Raw genomic sequence first — 16,476 nt, 5'->3', positions numbered from 1 at the left:
GAAGCAAGGTGTGGCAATCTCAATCTAGGATGTGATCTGAATCCTCCTGAAATCCGTGAAAAGATTCCCATTGAGTTCAAAAGGCTTTGGATCAGGTTTATAGAGAAGGATGGCCTTGTGGGTAAGGCTCTGGACTGAGACTCAGAGATCTAGTTTCAGTTATTGACTGTGTCAGACTCTCTTTGTGACCGAAGACAATTCACTTGGCGCCTCATCAGCAAAACACTTCCTTTCCCCCACTCTATACCTGCCTCATCAACTTAAATTGGGGCGTGGACTGTCTCTTACTATGTGTCTGTACAGCGCCTAGCACTATGGGGCCCTGATCTCAGCTAGGGCCTCTACGTGTTACTAGAATAGAATTAATAATATATTTGCCACCAGTTAGTGAGCAGAGGACAAAACCTAACCAATTTGAAAAGTGGAGTCCAAAAGTGGAGACGTTGCTGGGTTCAGAGGGATGATGCAGAAGGTGTATTCAGAAGCCACCAGAAAACAAAATTATGTCTATTTTGGCCGAGGGGTACAATATACGTAACATTCATGGCTTTTTGCCTGCTTGGCAAAAGACAGCTAAAGAGTTTTGGAAGAGAGGGCTAAATTTAGAAGTGATGCAAAAATGGGTCCTACTTACATGCAGAAGGATGAAAGGATGGGGTTGTAGCAGGGAATGCAGCCAACAGGGCGGATGAGAAGGTGAAATAAGAAGATAAGGTACATTTCTGGACCTTGCCTTCTCTAACATAAACACATAGCGGCGTGTACATTTTAAGAAACAAAAGCCCTACTAAAAATACCTCACTCCACTGCCTACACGATTTCTCCCCTGCAGTGAGGTTAAGAGGCGGAATAAGCCACACAGGCCAGATGTTAGTCGTCTTGCTTAATGTGATGCGGGCATTGTAAGCCTACGCAGAACAGAACAGAGGACTGCTTTATCCTACACGGCTATAACTCTCATTTAATATTTATATTGTGGTAGCCAACCAGGTTGAGCCCTGTCATTTTCAGTGCTGCACAGACATATAGAAAATGACAGTCCCTGCCCCAACGAACTCACAAGCTAAAAGACAAGGCACGTGACAAACAAGTGACTGGATGAGAGGGGGCAACGAAAACCAATTAGATATGTGCATTTCCTAGCCAATCAGGAGCAGCGATCTTAACTTCCCACCTATCTGGGCTGTTGGCTGCTTTTACAGCTATAACCCCACCCTCCTGTCCCTTGTGTAAATTACACCTACTCACCCCTCCGAATTTGGCCCCAAAGATTGTTTAGGGTGATGCCCCTTTCAAAGACTCCAGAAGGAACATTGCAGCCCTAGGGTTCTGTGACTGTTGAGAAACAATGCCTGGGACACAGGAGAAGCTGAGCTCCTGAGCAGGACAGAAGGACCTAAAGGAAAGAGCTGGCGAGAGGAATATAGGAAAAGCAGGTCAGTTCTTGAGAAATAGGTGAACAGGATAAAGTGAGGGATGAGGAGGGAAGCAAAGGGTGAAAGTCTGGTTCTCCTCTGAGGAGAGTATTAGAATGTCATCATAAGGCTCCATGTTTTTTGTCTCTCAAGGGGACCATTCATTTCCCACTGAAAACAATGGGAGTTGGATTGGGTCCTTAAGCCTGGTCTACATTAGGGGTGGGGGAATCGACCTAAGATGCACAACTTCAGCTACAAGAATAGCGTAGCTGAAGTCGACGTATCTTAGTTCAACTTACCTCACGTCCTCACAGCATGGGATCGATTGCCCGTCAACTTCGCTTCCACCTCTCGCCGAGCTGGAGGACAGTAGATGACGGGAGAGCGATCGGGGATCAATTTATTGCGTCTACACTACATGTGATAAATCGATCCCCGATAGAGCAATCGCTACCTGCCGATCTGGCGGGTAGTGTAGACCTGGCCTTGGCAAACAGACTTGATCTGGTGTCACTATGAGGACGCGAGGTAAATCGCACTAAGATACGTCGACTTTTGCTACGCTAGTCTCATAGCTGAAGTTGAGTATCTTAGGTCAATCCCCGCCCCCCCAGTATAGATCAGGCCTTTAAAAGTAAAAAGACCTTTCTTTCTACTTGCCAGCCCTACAATCTCCCCGTGGAATCATGAATCCACAAGAGAAATGGTTGGAAGTTTTATTTAAAAATGTGGAGCTTTTGACAGCAAAAGAAGACTGTTCTTCATTTTCCAACCAACTGTTAATCACCAAGAGTAAAGATTCTGCAGTGAGAATTCAGGGCCCAAATCAGCTCAGCATCTCTTACATTGGGGTAAATCAGAAGTATTTCCAACCCTGAGCATTCAAAAATCATGAATCAGTTCCCCCCACCCCTAAAAAATCATGAGATTAGCTTAAAAAAAATCACATTGCATTTTTCAAATACATTTTAGTTCTTTTTATTTGCCTTCTGGTTTCTGAACCCTTAGGTGGCACTTGGTTCATGTTTTCAGGCTTTTCTCTGCTACAAATGCCGTTAAAACAAAGAAAGCTGAGATTCTCACATAATCATCTGACTCTAAGAACTGGGACTTAAAGAAAAACACCAAGGGTGACATCCTGTCTTCACTGAAGTAAACGGGAGTTTTGCCTTTGACTTCAGTGGGGGCAGGATTTCACCCCAACCACTGCAAGATTTGCAATAAAATCCTAAGAGTTGTCAGCAATACAGGAGCTGAAGTCAGCTGAGTTATACTGGTGTAGAAAGGTGTAAGTCAGAGGAGAATCAGACCCTACCTCTAACTAAATGGCAGCAAAATCCCATGGTATCAGATCTGTGTGTGTGTGTGTGTGTGTGTGTGTGTCACTAGTGAATGAATATGTGACTTGATGAAAAAGCAATATGTTCTCTTTTCATTTCCAATTTTTTTCATAAAAATGAAAGGCTGTTTTCAACACTTGGAAAGCTCTTATGTCTCTATAAAAAAAAAAAAAAAAAAGCAGCTTTGTCTGCCAAAACACCCTCAAACAAATCCAGTACAATATCCCTCCAGAAATGGAGAATTTCTTCTTACTGTAAATTCACAGTTTTTCCATCAGGGGGTAGAATTTTGCCATTCTTTGCATCATTAAAAAATATAAACAAACAGCACTATGTTTCCCAGTCTAAAGTTATTTTAAAAATGGATTAAATTAATAGATATTCAGGAAAAATATTGTTTTGTCACATGAATTTTCACACAGCAAAACCTGGTGATTTCCCCCGGTCCAATAGGATTGCTTGCGAACTATTGAGTTGTGAGAATTCGCTGGCCTGAGAATGAGTCCTGCTCACTGTTGGGCAGATTCTCAGCTGGTATAAATTGTCATAGCTGCATTGATTTCAATTTGTGACAATTAAGAGCAGCTGAGGAACTGCATGTTAAATCGGAAAGCAGGAAGGGCCAGCTCCACAAAGGTATTTGGGCTCCTAACGGCCACTGCAATCAATGGAAGTTTGTGGATCTGGGGCTAGCAGTTCAGTTTGTGTCACTTAAACTATAGCTTGAAGAGCCCCTGGGCAAAATGCTCACAGGGAATCCCAAAAAACCCTGTTTGGCTTCATCAGAGATTTGCCATGAAATTGGATACAATTCAGTGTGAATGTGCTGATTTGTTCTGAGATTACGACCCAGATGCACAACGGGTGTAAAATGGCATAGCTCACCGCATGTCAATAAGGCAGTGCCAGTTTACACCAGCTGAGAATCTGGCCCAATTGGGAATCATTCAGACACGGTCAGTGTGAAACAAAGTGGGGTGGGGAGGCTGCAGACCCACTCTGAATGAAACCAAAGAGAATACTGGCACAAGGACTGAAAGCCGATACCTTTGGCATAGCTCTGCTATTTTCATTATTATTTATTAATAATTGTAGTTGGGTAGCCTCGAGGAGACCAGTCATGGACCAGTGCCACATTGGACCAGGCACTGGAAGAACAGACAACAAAATGACAGTCCCTGGCCCAAAGAGTTTATAATCTAGGTAATTCTTTACACTCCTGATGTAAGGGCCACAGGCTGAGTAGTATGTGGCTGAATGATACCCCAGTGAAATTAGTAGGATTACTCATTTAGTAAAGCACTACTCAATGTAAGTAACCGTAGCAAAATCTGCTCCTTAGGAATTCATAAGGTGCCTTTCACTTTGGTATCTAAGATCTTCTTCTGTTGAGCCTTTCATCCAATGAGCTCTGCTAGCTTTACAAACATTAGAGAATTAATCCTCACGGCATCTCTGCCAGACAGGTAGGGAGTATTATGGCCATTTTTCAAATAGATAAACTGAGGCACAGTGGCCCCATAAAAAGATGTTCTAGCTGAACAGCGAGAGGCGACAAAACCAGGGCATCCGCTTTGTGGGTTTATTGCAATCTAGCAGCTAAGGATTGTGACTCTTAGAGCCTTTTTTAATGAGAAGACAGTGACATTTATCCAGCAAGTACGCTAAGCTTGTCTTAAAGATTCGACTAGCAGTGCAAGTGACGGACCAATGATTTGTCTTTTTCTCTGGCTTGCCTTGCAGAAGAGAAGCGGGGCGCAGGGAGGGATGAGAGAAGAACTTGATGTAACCCTTGCAGGAGAACATCTGCCAGAGCAAAGCTGAAAGTTAAATAGAAAGATTCTGAACTTGGCCGTATGAGGTTTAAAATCTGCATTCAGTTCCAACTCCGATTGATTTTAAGGGGCTGTTACAGTCATCTAGCCGAGTCTCCAGCATAGTGTAGGCTATATGGGACGTCGCCCAGGGATTCCTACATCCAGCGCAATAAGCTGTGGTGGAACTTGAGTGTTTCTTGTAGAAATACACCCAGTCTTGATTTACAGATGCCAAATGCTGGAGACTTTTCCGTGTCCCTTGGTAAATTGTTCCAGGGTTACAGGTTCTTGGTATCGGTTATTACTCTTGCTTGAGAAGCTAATAAGTAATAGGGGAGCTCGATACCATTGGCCATAAGCCACTTGAATTCTTCACCAGAGCAGGTAACGAGCTCGTAGAATTCAATTATACCAGGATATTAGAGTCCCAGGAAGAGGATTTTTGGGAAGCCTGGCCCTGTGATTACAACACAAGCTTTAGAATCAGGAGATTCGAGGTCAGCGCCACAGCTGTGCTGCAGCGGCTTTGCACTCCTGCTGTGGCAAAAGCAGCCCGGAAGCCAGCTGAGCTGGACTCTGGGGGATTGCCCCTGCTTAGAGCAATCCTCCGGTGCTGTTCAGCTGCGGTGGCTTGCTCCTGCACCACCCTCCCTCCAGTTCTCCTGTGCATAGGGTGTACCTGAGAACCACGGGCTGTGGCTGGGGGGGCGGGGTCTTCTGTATTTCAGTGGGCTCTGGCTGCGGGAACAGTGCCTGTGGGCGCACTACCCATATTGTGCATGTATATGCAATGGAAATCGAAGCAGGTAGAGAGTCTTCTGTGGGTAGATTAAAAGTGCAGGGGGGAGAGGAATGATCTGTGCCAATGAGATCTCTTATAATGTAGAATAGCCTCCCACGGAGATGAAAGCCTCTTAGCTCGAGTCATTTAGATCCACTGGCCAGGGAGGGAGATGATGACCTATTCGTTCTTTTCCCACCTCTAATTTCTGTGACTCCGTTCTGTAGCAGCATACAGAGCTCTTTAAATCCAGACCTGAAGTCCCCAGTGAGAGCGAGGAGAGATCCGGATTACAACAAAGAATCCCCACATCCTAAATTCAGGCATCTCAGCATGACATGTTCTAGGGTAGCAAACCTCTAAATGCCTGTAGAACTTTAAAAAACAAACAAATAAACAAACCGATGCCTGGTGTCAATTCATTGCACACACAGGCACAAATAGAAGTTTCTTTGGCGATCCATTTATCCAGCGAGTAGCTTTCCCATTGGATGCAGGAAAAAGGTGTTGATCCAGATCACCATCTGGTGCAAAACAGAGCAGTGCCATTGCTGTCAAAAGAGCTATATACCCCCTGAGAACCTGGCTGCTGTTTTAAAGCTACAAAGAAAGAAATCAACCTCTTTGCCCCAAAAGCCATCTCAGGTTAAATCAGCTCATTGAATTGACTTGTGATTTAGAAACTGAGAAAATAAAACCAAATCACTGTTAGTGTCAGGAGGTAAAATCCAGGCTTCAGTGGGGCTAAGCTTTCACCTGTGGTTTTTCCCCCCACCCATTGTCCAATCTGATTGCTGCACAGATGACATGTCTGCTCCTGACGCCAATGGACAGAAGGATGCAGGGTCTTGTGATCACCTTTGGTCTCATGCTGGTGTAAAATCAGGAGTAACTCTCCTGGAATCATTCTTACCTTGGTTTAAAATCAGGTGTGCTGATTCCATTCGGGTTGCTCCTGAGTAACACCGGTATGAAGCGAGATCAGAATCAGGAAAAAGAACAGGCGTACTTGTGGCACCTTAGAGACTCCTGTTCTGTTTGCAGATACAGATTCACACGAGCTACTCTGAAACCTATCAGAATCAGGATCTCCCAGCTAAAATTTCCATTGACTGCAATGAACTCTGCATCATTATGCTTAATTATTTCTAGTACAGTAGGACCTAAGGACCCACAAAAGCGACTAGGGACTCACTGTACTAGACACTGTACAAACAACACGACGACAGTCCCTGGCCCAGCCAGCTCAGGAAGAAGCATATTTGATGATATGCAACAGGTGAGTAAACAAACAAAGGGCGGCGGGGGTGGGGGAGGGTAGGAATGGAAGACAAGAGAACAATAAAAGCAAGCGCGGCTGTAAAAGTTAGCAGCCGCAGTGGTTTCGGGTTTCAGAGTGGTAGCCGTGTTAGTCTGGATCAGCAAAAAGAACGAGGAGCCCCTTGTGGCATCTTAGAGGCTAACAAATTTATTTGGGCATAAGCTTTCATGGGCTAAAACTCACTTCATCGGCTGCATGGAGTGGAAAATACAGTAGGAAGATATATATTGTGGCAAAGTTCCTCCTCTCCTCTAGTAGGTCCTGCGCTTATTGGCGGATTTCTTCCCCTCAGTGGTCTTCCCCTTGGATGAAACCCACAGTCTGGATCAACTCCTCCCTTGTCTGATTAGGAGTAGCGGGGCTAGGGGGGAACCCGGGCCCGCCCTCTACTCCGGGTTCCAGCCCAGGGCCCTGTGAATTGCAGCAGTCTCTATAGTGCTACTTGTAACCGCTGCTTGACCGCTACAGCTCCCTGGGCTACTTCCCCATAGCCTCCTTCAAACACCTTCTTTATCCTCACCACAGGATCCTCCTGGTGTCTGATACGGCTTGATTGTATGGTGTTTCTTCAATCCTCCAGTAGTACACCCTCTCAGTTCTTAGTTCCTTGTGTCTCTGGCTCCCAGCTCCTCATTCACACTTCCTTCCTCTGGCTCCTCCTCCCTAGACTGGAGTGAGCTCCCCTTTTTATACCAGGTGCCCTGATTAGCCTGCCCTGATTGGCTGCAGGTGCTCCAATCAATGTAGCTCTCTCTGGTGCCATCTAGAAAGTTCTTAATTGGTCCCAGGTGCCTTGATTAACCTGCCCTGATTGGCTGCAGGTGCTCCAATCAACGTAGCTCTCTCCGGTGCCATCTAGAAAGTTCTTAATTGGCCCCAGGTGCCTTGATTACCCTGGAGCAACTGCCATTTTGGTTCCCATGGTATTAGGGATTTGCTTAGCCTGGGGCTAACATACCTGTTCCTCAGAACTTTCCTGTAGCCATCCGGCCTTGCTCCATCACAATATACACAGAGAACATGAAAAAACAAGGGTTGCCCTACCAACTCTAATGAGACTAGTCAATTAAGGTGGGCTATTATCAGCAGGAGAAAAAAACTTCTGTAGTGATAATCAGGATGGCCCATTTCCAACAGTTGACAAGAAGGTGTGAGTAACAGTAGGGAAAAATTAGCATGGGGAAATAGTTTTTACTTTGTGTAATGATCCTTCCACTCCCAGTCTTTATTCAAGCCTAATTTAATGGTGTCCAGTTTGCAAATTAATTCCAGTTCTGCAGTTTCTCATTGGAGTCTGTTTTTGAAGTTTTTTTGTTGAAGAATTGCCACTTTTAGGTCTGTAATTGAGTGACCAGGGAGACTGAAGTGTTCTCCTACTAGTTTTTTAATGTTATAATTCTCGACGTCTGATTTGTGTCCATTTATTCTTTTGCATAGAGACTGTAGACACAGTAGACAGTTATCACAAATGGATCAGGCCCTTTAGCCAATTCTACCTGTCTTATACTGCTGTCCCTCGCCACAAGGTCTGAGCACCTTCCATGTAAAAGAAATAGCAATGTCTACGTCCTTAGTGGACTTCATGGAATCTCTGGCACTTCTCTCTCTTTGGGGTGAAAACTCAGGGCAAAGCTGAGTCAATACAAGTGAAGAGAAAACAAGGGTTATTAAAACAAACCAGCCTAGAGCAAGAGTTTTTTGAGAGGAGAAAAGAGAGAAAAGAGAGAGGTCACTGCTATGCAAAATTCAACCGGGCAGAATTCAGTCCAAAAGTTTAATTCCTCAGACTAGTTATGAATAAATTCAAACAGGAGGTGTAAATGCAAACTTGTGCAACTTTAATACTAGTAATCATTTCCAGCAATGACTATACTAAATAATAATAATTAGGACCAGCTTCTGATCCCACTTACACCAGTGTAAATCCCAAGTAACTGATCACACTGATGTAACTGAGATCAGAAGCTGGCTGTAACTTTAGTAACTTAACTCTGTCTCCAGACGGATAACACTGCCACTCCTACCTCTGCCCCCATCTCTACGACGGTTCAAGCTCTGAGACTGCATTGGGGCACTTTGCCTCCTGGCTGCCTCAGAAAGAGAACCCCAGTGAGCATAGGAAAGCCATTGCTGGCTTGCTCATGGTGTCCACTGTTGCACCTTGCCATCAGCATGCGCAGGACTGGTGATGAAATAGCAAGGAAGACAAAGGCTAATGTCAGAAACAGCCCCGCCAGATGGTGTCACCACGTTGGAAATGGATGCACAATATAAAACCCCATTGCCACTTGGAAACTGGTCGTAGAAAGGAGCCAGATTCTGCCTTCAGACAGGCAGGCACTACTCTTATTGCAACCCGTGAAGGTAACCCACAGCCATCTGCAGAGGAAACTCAGTCCGGATTTGTGTGTGCTCTGTTAACTTTCCAGCCTTTCTGGTCTTTGTCATACCAATAAAGCAAACAAAACTGAATCAGAGACAGAAGATTCAGTGAAAATGTCTGGGCCAAATTCTGCTGTAACATATAATCCTGATCCAATTATCAAGTGAGTGACAGTGAAGCCCTAGGGAAGACCTGTAGAGTGGGGGTAAGTTTACTTTGTCTTTAGCTTAACCCACTGTGAGCCTGAGCCTGTACCATTGAAATCTGTCGGATGTTTGCCATGGGCTTCAATGCAAGATCACTCCCTTTGTAAGCAGGTGCTGCAGCTGGAACCACCTGAAATTCAGCTGCTGTCGCGGTAGGGAGCTGTGCAAACATCTTCACTTTCAGTTCCCACCCCGCCCCATTCAACTCCACTGTGAGGTTCAGCACAAAACTCCTCCAAGCACAAGTCCGTTGCAACCAAGAGCTAGGTGTGACCCTAAAACACAGACTGGCCCAGGCTGATCCACGAACCTCGGTGAATCTTCCATTGGGGCGGCAGCTTAGAGTTTGCAATGAAACATGAAACGGGTTGAGTTTTGTACGGTTTCTGATTGCACTCTGCACATTCCTACCCACAGCTCGTGCGCTGTGTGTCTGAGATCCCACACTGGCTCATGAGCTGCCCAATGGAAGATGACTCCATTCATAACACCTGAATGATCTCGTTTCTGTGAGACTGTCAGGTTCTCAAAGCTATTGGCTCATGCAGACACTGGTGGGAGTCTGAAACACGGCTTGGATTTGCCTGGTGGCTGAGTGTCAATCCTCTAGACGGCAGGGGAACTAGGCTTGGTTTTCAGCCTGCTGTTCTCTTACTCCCTACATCAGCAGGGCTGGGAGGTCTACAGCAGAAGGAAGTTTGCCTCTGGAGGGGATACATTCTTCATGTGCCACAGCAGCAGCTTGTCCAGCTGATATTCAGGATCTGCCCCCATGAACTCGAAGGGAAGTTCTATTTAGTCCTTCTGTGGGAGAGGAGGGTGACTGGCATGTGGGGGCTTCCAAAGGGGGAGGGGACTTCAAGCCAAAAATCGGGGAGAAGGGAGAAAATAAGAGGCTCCTCAGGGCAGCTGAGGAATCATTCTGGGGAGGGAAAAAGGAAGGAGTTGTACATGTCTTGTCATGTAGAGAGTCCCAGAGATCACATGTGATAGGCCCTTTTATCACATCCCCAGCACAGATTTCTCTCTCTCCTCCTCCCTCTACCTTAAAGTTTTCTGTTACTCCCATCACCATATTTTCTAAAGCCCACCTTGTTCAGCTGAAGTCCCAGTCACTCCCTTGGCACAAGCTTAAGGTCAGGGTGCTGGGTGGGCACACAAGGATGGGAAGACACGAGAAGCTTCCCCTCCTGTGCCCCTAATACAGTAACTAGGCACAGTCATAGTCCCTGCACACCCCCACGCCATGGCCCTGCCTTGACTCTGCACTGGCCAGCAGAGCTGTCCATATGCACAACAGGAAGCATGCTGCGCTCTCATAGTAGGTGGTGTCGGGAAACTGCTCCCATTGCACTCTGGGGAGCTTGAGGAACCATGGGACTTCCCTGAATCACAGTGCCTCCTCGTGGTCCTCCAGGGGTGCTGCATCTCCACGCCACCCCTTCTCCAGGACTGTGCCTATCTGGCACAACTGAGCCTTTACTGCCTATAATTTTACACCATGTCAGAAGAGGTCCAAGTCAATAATCTTCCATGGCAGGAAACTCTAAAAGCCAGCCAGCGCCGATCTCTCACCAGCATTCTCTTTTGCGCCAGCCTGCCTGGATGTGCAGAACAATTGACTCAAATAGGAACCATTCCATGGCTCACTCCTGGGAAAGGGAACCTGAAGCTCTCTAACCGCTGAAGGCAGGCCCCCGATTTCAGTGGAGGATTAATTTGGCCCAGGGCACCCGCTGAAGGACCCCTTGTGTTTGTAGTCAGAGATTGCACTAGTGCTGCTGTCCCTGGAACAAATCCTCTCCCCAGTGCAAAGCCCAAAACAGTGGAGTTTACACAGGTGAGCTGCTCCGAGTCTGACTGTCCGGAATCCTTCCCCCATGCCAAGTGCTTCATGGGAAGGGCCACATCCGTCCAGGCGTACCTCAACCTCATCCCCACAAAAATCCCTTCTACATGGAGGCTGATTGAGATCCACAGTCAACAGCAGGTGCTGACCATCTCATAGGCAGCAGAACTGGCTTCACTGTGTTCTGTGCCTTCTCTCGGGCCAGAGGATTTGCCTTATAGGGTATAAAGGGGACTGAGGGGTTAATACTCATTAGGAATAAATAGCAAGCACCATGTATCTCACAGACTCACCTTCTTCCCATCAACAGTGTAGAGCTTCTTCACCGTGAACTGCAAGAGCTCGGAAATCTCATCCAGGAGAGTTTTGAAGCTCCGGGCATTCCTGTGATTCAGGATAATCGAGCGCCGGACACCAATGTCCCCGTTCTTAACCAGAGTGATTTTCTTGAGTATTTTGGGGCCTTGCTGGGAGAAAGGCCTGGAATGGTCTTCACGCCTGCCCTCCTGGCCTCCTTTCCTCAGGGCACTCACCGGGCGGCCATTCCACTGAGGGCCTCCCCTCCGGCCCGTGCCGATGCTAAAGGGCTTGACGTATTTCTTGTCAGAGCAGAGGTAGCACCCTCCGTCCTCCAGCTGGTCCAGCGCGCTGATGCAGTGAATCCCCCGTGGAGTGGTGACGGTCCTCACCCCGAACGGCAGAGGGACCCTATGGGAGAGGTCATCCATGAGGGCATTGAAGCTCTTGAAGCTGCGCGGGTTAATGGCCATCTTGACTCCCCCAAACTGAGGGTCTCCGCTCTTGAAGAACGTTATTTTCTTGGTCAGAGGAACCTGCGTGATGAAATTTGTCCGCGCCACGGCAGGCAGGGGCTGCTCATAGTTGTAGGGGCTGGAGGTGGTCAGGTAATCCGAAGGTGCCTGAGTCATTCCCCACGCTTAAAGGTACCTGCAACAAAAGCACAAACACAGCACAGTTTGGACTGTGTCACACAGAACTGACAGCTGACAAGTCACAGGCCCAAATTTTGCTCTCTGGTGCACATGGGCAACCATACTTACTGTATGGGTGTAAGGGAGAACAGAATTTGGCCCCTGGTATCATACCATTGCAAATGAACTGGCTCGAATAAATACGAGGGTTGGTAGCTGCAAATGTAACTACAAGCCTTTAATAACTGGCAGACAAATTCTGTTCACAGTTACAATAGAGCATTGGTTCTCAAACTGGTTCACGAAATGTTACGGGGGTTCTCGGGAAAATATTCCCTAATGGCAGACAGGGCTGTCCATAGGGACTCTGGGCAGCACGGGACACCAGCCCGGAGCCTTGGGGACTTCCAAGAGCTAAGCAGCTCAAAGCAAGCATCTCTATCACACTGAGGAGATTTCAACTTCAAGACTCCTTACAGTATAAGAAATGGAAAGGGAGGTGGATATTTTTTGCTGTTTTTAAAATTATTATGAAGAACAAGTTTAAGCTTTATTGTAACATGCATTGTTTGCCTGGACTGCTCAAGACCTGAATGCATGTGTAGGAGGAACTCTTTGAGTTGGCTTCTTAAATCCCTTCATGCTGTTTCACATCTGATACTCCTTGATGAAACATAGGAGCCTTGTCTTATAACAGGAGTAATCAAAGTGATACAAGCTATGAAAGTGAGATCTTGGAAGAGTGTTGCCGGTTTCATAATGTAATAAAAATACTGTAATGATAAATAATAATTAATAAATAGTGTGTAATAAGCATGTCATAAAAAAACAAATGTTATATTTCCAAGATCACTGCTTTTATAATTTATACTCAGGTAAAGGAGAAAGTCCCTGGAAATATTCATTTTTAGGAGGAGGTTTGTGAGACTTGACATTTTATTGAAAGGGATTCACAGGTTGTTAAAGTTTGGGAGCAACTGCACTGAACACACCGAGAGTGGAGTCAGTGGTGCCAAACCCAAGCATTCAAAAATTATGCGTCAGTCACACACACATTCTTGTTTTCAAGCTTTTCTCCAAAACAGAGAGCTACAAATTTACTTTTCTTTTTTTAAAAAAAAAGGAATCTGAGATTCTCATGTGATCCCATGACTCCATGAGCTGGGGCTTTAAAAATGCCAAATATAGTGAGACTCTCAATAGAAGCATTATAGCAGGCAACTCTGTACAGTGGTGAAACTAGAATGTGGCTCTTAAAATATAGGTGTCATCAGAAAAGTAATGTCTGACTTGTATAGGAGCTTCTGGGTGCTCAGCTCCCTATTTAGATGCCTAGCTATGGAGTAAGAAGCCTAACTTCAGGTACCCAACTTTGAGAATCTAGGCCCCCATTTTTACTGCTGTCAGTGTTGTAGAGGCATAGACCTAGGGGAGAGCAAGCTGGGTTCTTATTCTTTCTCATGCTTCTTACATTAAATTGTCAGCTACTTACTGTTGGCAGACTATTACCGAAAAAGTTCAAGTCTCACATGGAGTCACCTCTGCTATTAGAAAACTATCCTTTTTGACTTGTGAACTGAAAAGATTTATCTCAATGTCATTTATACCTGCTCAAATACTGTGGTGATGAATGTGAGATGAATGCCTAGACAAACACACAGACAGGAAATCCCACAATGTCATTTGAGTAAGAGCTTAAACCACAAAAGCCCCTTCAATTAAACAGGAATCAAGACTCTAAAAATGATACTTTGCCAGCCTAATAATCTCCATATTACTGTTCATACATGTGCAACAAAGCACTAAAACTACATGCAAAGTCTATGACGGCTTTAAGTATGATTGGATGGGTGGAGGCACTGCAAATTACCAGAGATAATGTGAAAGTGATCAGCAAAGATTGTTGGCCTAAAGAAAGAGACCCTGATTGCTGCCAGGTAAGGCATGGTGTCCAGGACTAGCATCCATTTTATCTTCCACGTTACATTCTCAGTAGACAGGAACTCTGTCTGAATTACTCTTAAAAAAAGAACTGCTTTTACTTGCCGTAAATTCCCTAGGAAGGTGATAAACAGATCTCTAAGTACATGGCTACTTCAGTTCAAACACATGAGCATACAGTTATTTGTAGTGTTTCACAGCTACTTCTAATTTCAAGAAAATAATGATTCAACTCAAAATTATTTAGCGGGACCCCAACTCTGCTACCAGTAAAGTTAATGGGGATTTTGTTATTGCCTTCAATGGGTGTAACATTTGGGCCTCAATACATAAGGTGATTTGGTCCATTTTACATCTTTTTGGATCCCAAGTATTTTTTTCTTTTTACCGTTGTGCTGTAATTAAATATCGGCACACTGATAGTACAACAGATCTACCGTTTCTGTACTTGATGGTTTGACCTAGAATGAGTGAAAAAATGAACTTCGGCACCATTTAAAAGATTTTGATACATTTTTTAATCAGCTCTTTGATGCTCTTTCACGTGGACTCCGATTGCAAGGAGTTCCAGCTTTTTCACATATGCATCAACTCTCCTTGCTAGAGAAGGACAGGTGGTTTTTCTTTTCTTGTTCAATGAAGATCTATCCACCGCTCTATCCCTTCAGAAAGCTGTCCCATTCCTATGTATTTCAGTGGCATTCAAAAGTATGTCCCTCTCCTTCTGCTCATAAATCCCTCTCCTAGCTTTCAGATATTAGCAGGTATACTTTGCAGATAAGCTTGTAACCCAGAGCTTCCCAGACTGAGATCTGCGGGCCACCGGTAGACCACAAAGAACTTGTAGGTGGTTCATGGAAATTTGTTTGGTTAGATATGGCTGGCTCGCCTTGTTTCTAGCTGCTAAATCACATTAAATGAGAGCTAAAATTACATGAAATACTTTCCTTATATTACTTTTCCATGTAAGCAATTGTACAGGGATGTTAGGTGATGGCAAATGGAATGAGAAATGGTCCATACAGTGGCGAATGGGACAACAGATGGTCCACACACCTGCAGGTGGTACATGTGGAGAAATGGCCCACACTATGAAAAACCCTTCCACAAAACCCAGGGAAGTCTCAGTTTGGTTTAAATTTTAACTAGGTCCCAAAAGGAGAATGGTGGAAACATTTGTTTCAAGGTCCAGGGTTAGACTGGGATTGTATCAAACGTTTGGGCTAGACAACATAATGGCAATTAATGACCAGTTACAAAACCTTGTAGAAAAATAACACAAAGTCCCCTCAATGCACGTGTCTGTATTTACACCGAATTGCCGCATGGTTCTTGACCGAGATGACTTTTCCTTAACAAAACATCCAAGAGATTTAAAAAAAACTCCAACACCTGAACCACTGGCCAACGCAGTGAAAAGCAATAGCTGGTATAGGCTGTCAATCAAACTGTCCTCAAAATGACTGACCACAGCTCTGAGGGTTAATCAGGACTGTGTGGCTAAGGATAGAAAGCAAAGCTACCTAATCTCTTACAGAAGGTTCTCAAATCCAACAGGGCTTTAGACACACACTGCCTGATTCTTCTTTCACGCACACCCGGTTACGCTGGAGTGCATCCTATTGATTTCAATGGAGTTACTCTTGATTTACACTAGAGTAAAAGAGAGCAGAATTAGGCTAGAAGAAGCAATGCTTTCCTATTGCATAAAACACGTGGAGCTCAATCTAACTTTCCTGAGTCATATAACAGTAGGCATAGTTAATGATTTAGAGCCAAGTTTGTCCCTGTTGTAACCCCTGTGCTATGTGTTATGGACAGGTGAACCTGCCCCCAAATGCTAGACTGGCACGAGTGCCTTTTATATGGTACTGTATATAAACTAGATGTATTTTTCCATTAGACTCTTTTCTTTGAGCCTTTTCCCCCACCCCACAAATCATCTCTCAGCATTTCTCTCCCCCACCCCTTGTTCACTCTCTGCTCTATATTCCACCTGATTTTGGATGCATTGTTAGTTTCTCATCCGTGTCTCTGATCTTTCTTCCCCACAGTTTATCCTCAGTGTCATATGGACCCAGTAATGTTAGAATCAACCTTTCAGCCACACAATCATAGAATCATAGAATCTTAGGGCTGGAAGGGACCTCAGGAGGCCATCCAGTCCAATCCCCTGCTCAAAGCAGGACCAAACCCAACTAAATCATCCCAGCCAGGGTTTTGTCAAGCCTGACCTTAAAAACCTCTAAGGAAGGAGATTCCACCACCTCCCTAGGTAACCCATTCCAGTTCTTCACCACCCTACTAGTGAAAAAGTTTTTCCTAATATCCAGCCTAAACCTCCCCCTCTGCAACTTGAGACCATTACTCCTTGTTCTGTCATCTTCTACCACTGAGAACAGTCTAGAGCCATCCTCTTTGGAACCCCCTTTCAGGTAGTTGAAAGCAGCTATCAAATCCCCCCTCATTCTTCTCTTCTGCAGACTAA

General features: G+C 45.2%; 1 protein-coding gene and 1 long non-coding RNA gene across 2 annotated transcripts in view; one reads left to right on the top strand and one right to left on the bottom strand.

The window, feature by feature from the left end:
- The window catches only part of RP1L1 (RP1 like 1), a 29,522-nt gene extending 17,478 nt beyond the window's left edge, over window positions 1-12,044 (bottom strand). The window contains exon 1 of the mRNA XM_039530848.1: window positions 11,409-12,044. Within this exon, the coding sequence (XP_039386782.1) occupies window positions 11,409-12,044 (636 nt within the window). The remainder of the gene's footprint in view (window positions 1-11,408) is intronic.
- LOC120400193 lies at window positions 1,341-5,762 on the top strand. Its single transcript, XR_005595588.1, has 3 exons — window positions 1,341-1,436; window positions 4,502-4,619; window positions 5,584-5,762. It is a non-coding gene; the product is annotated as an uncharacterized LOC120400193 (long non-coding RNA).
- Window positions 12,045-16,476: the final 4,432 nt, after the last annotated feature.

Source organism: Mauremys reevesii, linkage group 3, assembly GCF_016161935.1.
Source record: "Mauremys reevesii isolate NIE-2019 linkage group 3, ASM1616193v1, whole genome shotgun sequence".
Lineage (NCBI taxonomy): Eukaryota > Metazoa > Chordata > Testudines > Geoemydidae > Mauremys > Mauremys reevesii.
Note: the sequence above shows the minus strand (reverse complement) of the source record. Positions and strands in the feature narration are given on the sequence as shown.